At 39.7% G+C, this 6,467-nt stretch overlaps 1 protein-coding gene across 1 annotated transcript; it reads right to left on the minus strand.

Moving 5' to 3' along the window:
- Positions 1-3,974: 3,974 nt before the first annotated feature.
- On the minus strand, positions 3,975-4,661 carry LOC121979577. Its single transcript, XM_042531574.1, has 2 exons — positions 4,419-4,661; positions 3,975-4,220 (listed from the first exon to the last, which is right to left on the minus strand). The coding sequence occupies exons 1-2, from the start codon at positions 4,659-4,661 to the stop codon at positions 3,975-3,977; spliced, it is 489 nt and encodes a 162-aa protein (XP_042387508.1).
- Between the last annotated feature and the right edge of the window lie 1,806 nt (positions 4,662-6,467).

Raw genomic sequence — 6,467 nt, forward strand, 5'->3', positions numbered from 1 at the left:
TATCCGTATCTTGAATAATCGTCTATAAAAGAGAAAAAATATTCAAAACCACCTCTTGCCTGGATAGACATAGGACCACATAGGTCAGAATGAACCAGTTCTAACGCTTCTTTAGCTCTATACCCCTTGGCCTTAAAAGGTCTCTTGGTCATCTTACCTTCCAAGCAAGATTAACAGGTTGGAAAATTTTCCAACTCTAATGAACCCAAGAGTCCATCGGCTACAAGCCTTTGAGTCCTACTTAAGTTAATATGACCAAGCCTTAGATGCCAAAGATACGTTTGGTTCATTTTCGAAGGTTATTTTCTCTTATTAGAGTTAGAAGATGTGTTATTAATTTTCATATTTTGCTTTGTGGGAGAAATTGGATTTAAAGTATATAAATTGCCAACCAATGCACCAGAACAGATAATCACCTTATTTCTCTTTATAACCACATTGTTACTAAAAGAAACTGAATATCCATCCAAATACAGTTTAGAAACTGAAATTAAATTCTTTCTAAAACTGGGTACATAAAGATAATTTCTTAAAACCAAATATCTATTTCTATCAAAAGATAAGTAGACGTCTCCCACTGCAACAGCCGCCACCTTAGTAGCATTGCCCATGTAGACGGTTATCTCTCCATCAAATAGTCGTCGGGTTTCCTAGAACCCCTACAAAGAATTACAGACATGATTAGTGGCTCCCGTATCTACACACCAGGTGCTGGTAGATAACACCGCCAAACATGTTTCAACTACTAGAGCATAAGATATACCTTTATTGTTCTGATTCCTACGAGGACAGTCCACCTTCCAATGTCCTGACTGCTTGCAGATGAAGCACTTGCCCTTTGGCTTCTTCATTCCAGCTTTTTATCCCTGAGGTTTATTCACTCTCTTTGCTGAAAAGACCTGTTTCTTCTTCTTCTTGCCTTTCAGCTTAGAAGTAGAACCATTTTCAGCATAGTGAATCTGAGAACTTTGATGAAATATACCTTCTACTGCCTGTAGTTCTGTCAGAAATTCCGCCAACGTATACTCTCTTTTGTTCATGTTATAGTTCAGACGGAACTGCTTAAAACTTCTGGGTAGCATTTGGAGAATTATATCGACCTGGGTTTCCCCATTGATTTCTCCTCCAAGAACTTGTATTTCGTTCAGATAGGCCATCATTTTGAGGATATGATCCATTACGAGTGTTCCCTCAGACATAGTGGCCGTCATTAACTTTCTCATTGCCTCTTGCCTAGCAGTCCGACTCTGGTGCCCAAAGAGTTCTTTGAGATTGTTCATTATATCATAAGCTGTTGGTAAATCTTGATGCTGATGTTGCAATACATTTGACATTGATGCCAAAATATAACACCGCACCATCTTATCAACTTTTACCAATTTCTTATGATACTCAATCTCCTCTGGGGTAGAGTCACCGTCAGGTGCATCAGGGCAAGCCTCAGTCAGTACAAACTTATAGCTTTCAGTAGTAAGAACAATGTCCAGGTTCCTTTTCCAATCAATATAGTTGAGACCAGTAAGTTTGTTTTCTTTCAGTATAATGGCCAGTGGGTTGAAAGTCATCCTAAGAATTACAAAAAAACTTTGGTCAGGACTCTAAATTTAGAATAATATTGATTTCTCAAACAATACTATTTTAAATTAATCAACACCTCAAATCACCGTGAATTTTGCGTGCCGCGATAGTGTGGACGTATACAAAATCAAACATTTGTAAGAGGAGATTTTACCCATTAATTTTATTCTTGTCAACCTAACTTTATGACAAATAAAATTAATAGTTGATTTTCCTTCGATCATACAAATAATAGCACTGACTCCGATGGGAAGGATACTATTAGACGTACCTAAGTGTATACCATTACTTAACACTTAGTCCATTAATAATATTATGCCCCTTTCGATGGGGAAGATCACACGCTCTTAATTAATTTCCTATAGTTATCCAAAATGGAAGTTTGATCTAGTGATCCGCAAACGAACTCATCTGATATAGAGGAAGGCACTCAGAGCCAACGCGCAAGTTTGTTTGCATCACTTACAAACCAGTAATGGAGACCGTGAAATTTATTAAAATAAATTCCTCTCCTACTTAGTTATTTAAAGTGAGGAATTTTAAACTATCCTATCATACATCACATGCATACACACACATCACAGTAAATAAAAGCAATAAATATGGAAATTTATTTTCGAACTATTATGGCATTTTTCCATCACTGTCTTCAGTATGCTCCAACCCTAGCTACTGCCATCTTTAGCTACTGCCATCGGGTCGAGTTGTCGCATCTATCTTGCCTCTTATTCTGCTGTGTCTTTGGCCCTCCAATAGCACCAGGCCTCACAAAGATATGATCCGCGACAAATATAGAATTTTACATAACATGACCGTTAGTATTAATGAAATTCCTTCTAATATGAACTGAAATTTAACAAATGCAAGCTAACATAACATGGCAATTAATACTATAAGAAAAATCATACTGTACAGGAGCTAAATTCCAAAAGTAGAAACTACATAACTATGTATCTGCTACTAAAAGGATATAAAAACGAGCTAGATAGTTCTATCAGTACTAACATTCCAATTGGTACAAAGGAAATATAGGTGAAACAATTAACAATTCATTCTAACAATATTAGAAATCCTTCTTCCTACATAAGCAACCGTTCATCAATAACAGAAGTTGGCATAACTCTTCTATAGGTATAAGTACCAAAACATCATTTATTGAACCTAACCTAGCATTCAAATAGATCACATTAACTGTATTGTTTAATAGCACCAGAGCAACTCTCCCTTTGCACATCCTACTTCATTCATTAAGGTACATATTGCCATATACATTAGAAATCGGGAAAGAACAATTCCAATCAACAAAGAAAAGAATCAATCCATTAACCATATCCCTAGTAACAAAAGACTCCTAGCTAGCTTACTACCATCCACCTATTCACAGTTAACCACTTAAGCCAAGAACATCATCAATAAATAGTTAAGAAAACAAATCCTCTGAAATCGATCAGCAAAAGCATCAAAGTAAGACACCTAAACCAAAATCGATCAAGGAATCCGATCAATAAAGAGATCCATAAGTAGAAAAGGTAAGATCTCAAAACAGGAACCCGATTCAACAAGGCGCAATAGAGCCATCTTGCAATCCTACCTTCAGTTATCCAAAACCACATTCATTTGTGTACCGATTGACACACTAAAACTCTGAAATCCACAGACACACGTAGGAGCAGAGAACCATTGCAGTAAATCCAACAAACCCTTCGCAACTTATTGAACAATAGTTACAAGAACTCAAATCAACCCAAAGAACCCCATAGAGTAGACATTCTTGCGAAACTTTCGAAATCTATTGCAGAAATCCAAGAGAAAAGGGGTGAAACACAAGAACAAACAAGATTGAACAAGAACACCTCAAAATCCCCAAATCACAGCTCAATAAATCTGATCATCCTCCGAATAAACCCTAGAACAAATCTCTCCTATCGCCTAGCCATTCCATCTGAATCTCATACCCTCATAAATAGAATGTACTTGCCTTTCTCCTTCGATGCCTCTACTGGTCTTAACCGCGCGACGCCTGGCCGGAGCTCGAACACAGTGGATTTGTCGCTCCGTCATGCTGGCAAAAGTGGCGAGGCAGAGGCGGCGACTTCTTCGAAGGAACGACGCGTAAAGGGGAGAAGAGTGAATCGACAAAATAACCTAGGGATTTTTATACTTAGGTTTTGATTGTTTTAACTTAGGCTAACTAAGATTAATCATCACTAACTTAAATAAGGTATTTCCCTTATGCTTCCATTAAATCCCATAACTCTATTTTATTGTAACGTGTGGTACGAATTATTTACAAAAATTTAGGTAGAACTTTCTTCAATTTTGTAAAAAAAAATTATATAACTTCAATTCCTTATTTAGCGCTCATGTGTCCTTAATTTATTTTATAAATAAATTCCTCAGTTACGCTCCTGAGGCCTTACAATTCTTCCCCCCTTAAAAAAAATTTCATCCTCGAAATTTGACTTACCGAATAACTCGGGGTAGCGGTTGCGCATATCCAATTCAGATTCCCACATTGCCTCCTCCGTCAGCTGGTTTCCCCATAGAACTTTTACCATCCTGATCTCCTTGTTCCTCAACTTCTGGACTTGGTGATCAAGTATTTGCTTCGGCACTTCCTCATAGGACAAATCTGGTGTCCACTGCACGGATGTGTGACCAATCATGTGAAAGGGATTGGGTACGTATCCTCGAATCATGGATATGTGGAACATATTATGAACTCCGGACAGACTCGGTGGTAGAGCAAGCCGATAAGCCCGAGTCCCAATTCATTCCAAGACCTCAAAAGGCCCAATGTACCTTGGACTGAGCTTTCCCTTCTTACCGAACCTCAGTACCCCTTTCATCGGTGACACTTTGAGAAATACAAGATCCCCTACTGCAAATTCCAAATCCGTCTGTTTCAGATCAGCATAACTCTTCTGTCGGCTTTGTGCTGATAGCATCCTGTTCCGAATCTTAGCAACTAGATCGACTGTATTGACCACAATGTCTGGACCCAACACGGCTCTATCTCCTACCTCATCCCAATGCAATGGTGTCCTGCACTTCCATCCATACAGCGCCTTATACGAAGCCATACCTATTGTACCTTGGTAACTGTTGTTGTATGTAAACTCTACCAGTGGTAACTTCGATTCCCAGCTTCCTTTAAAATCTATCATACAGGCTCGTAGTAGATCCTCCAAAACCTGAATCACCCGTTCTGATTGACCATCGATCTACGGATGGAAAGCGGTACTAAAAGTGAGCTGTGTACCTAATCCGCGGTGCAAGCTTTCCCAGAATCCGGATGTAAACTTTGGATCCCTATCCAACACAATCCGAGCTGGAATCCCATGTAGTCGTACTATCTCTCGTATGTACAATTCTGCATATTGTGTCATGGTGAACGTAGTTTTTACCAGTAAGAAATGTGCTGACTTCGTCAATCGGTCCACGATAACCCACATTGCATTAGACCCCCTAGGAGAGGTTGGTAACTCCACCACAAAGTCTATAGCCACGTCCTCCCACTTCCATATAGGAATCGGAAGTAGTTCTAGTAGTCCTGCTGGTCTCTGATGTTCTGCCTTCACCTGCTGACAAGTAAGGCAGTCGTGGACTACTTTGATTATGCCCCTCTTCATGCCCAGCCACCAATACAGCAACTGCATATCCTTGTACATCTTTGTACTCCCTGGGTGAGCGGAGTACGTAGTGGTATGTGCTTCGATCATGAGGTCCTCTCTGAGTGAGTCAACCTTGGGCACCCATATACGTCCCTTATACCGCACAATTCCTTCAACCATTGAGTAGATATTACTACCCTTTGCTTCATCCCTTCATTTCCATTCCGTTAATTGCTGATCTAAGGCTTGGCCTATCCGGATTCGTTCTAGTAAGTTGGATTTAACGGTCAGTGTTGACAAACTATTCTGCTCATTTGGTGCTATCACTTCCAATCTCATTTGCTGGAATTATGATATTAGCCGTTACTGGGTGGTTAACTGTGTCAATGTTGCATACTTGCGACTCAGAGCATCTGCCACCACATTGGCCTTACCGGGATGATAATTGATATTGCAGTCGTAATCCTTCACCAATTCCAACCACCGTCTCTACCTCATATTCAATTCTTTCTGTGTAAAGAAATACTTCAAACTTTTGTGGTTTGTAAAGATCTCACAACGTTCCCTATAAAGATAATACCTCCAAATCTTTAATGCAAAAATGACCGCAGCCAATTCAAGGTCATGGTGGGATAATTATATTCATGCATTTTCAATTGCCGCGAGACATAAGCAATTACCTTCCCATTCTGCATCAGCACAACCCCTAATCCATTCTTAGACGCGTCCGTGTACACCACAAATTGTCCAGAACCTCCTAGAATTGTGAGTACTGGTGCAGTCGTCAATCTTTCTATCAGTTCCTCAAAACTCCTCTCACACTGTTCCGTCCATTCATATTTTACCCCCTTCTTGGTCAGCGTGGTCAGGAGTAAAGCGATCCGGGAAAAATTCTGAATGAACCTTCGGTAATAGCCGGCTAGCCCTAGGAAACTCCGAATTTCGGTAGCATTCCTCGGTGTAGCCCAATTCCGGACTGCCTCTACTTTAGTTGAATCGACCTCTATACCTCTCTCTAAGATTATGTGCCCCAGAAATGGAATATGTCCTAGCCAAAAATCACATTTGCTGTATTTTGCATACAACTGTCCATCCTTCATAGTTTGCAACATGATGGATGTAACGCCCCGCCCCTCCTGCTAAGGAGACGGGGGTTACTTACACATACATATACATACCTACTTACTACAGCGGAAGTCTTATTTATAAAACTTAGAAACATTTCTTCTTTTTTTTTCCTATATGAATCAACGTGACTAATCACCTGGACATATA

The sequence above is a fragment of the Zingiber officinale genome, chromosome 5A (assembly GCF_018446385.1).
Source record: "Zingiber officinale cultivar Zhangliang chromosome 5A, Zo_v1.1, whole genome shotgun sequence".
NCBI lineage: Eukaryota > Viridiplantae > Streptophyta > Magnoliopsida > Zingiberales > Zingiberaceae > Zingiber > Zingiber officinale.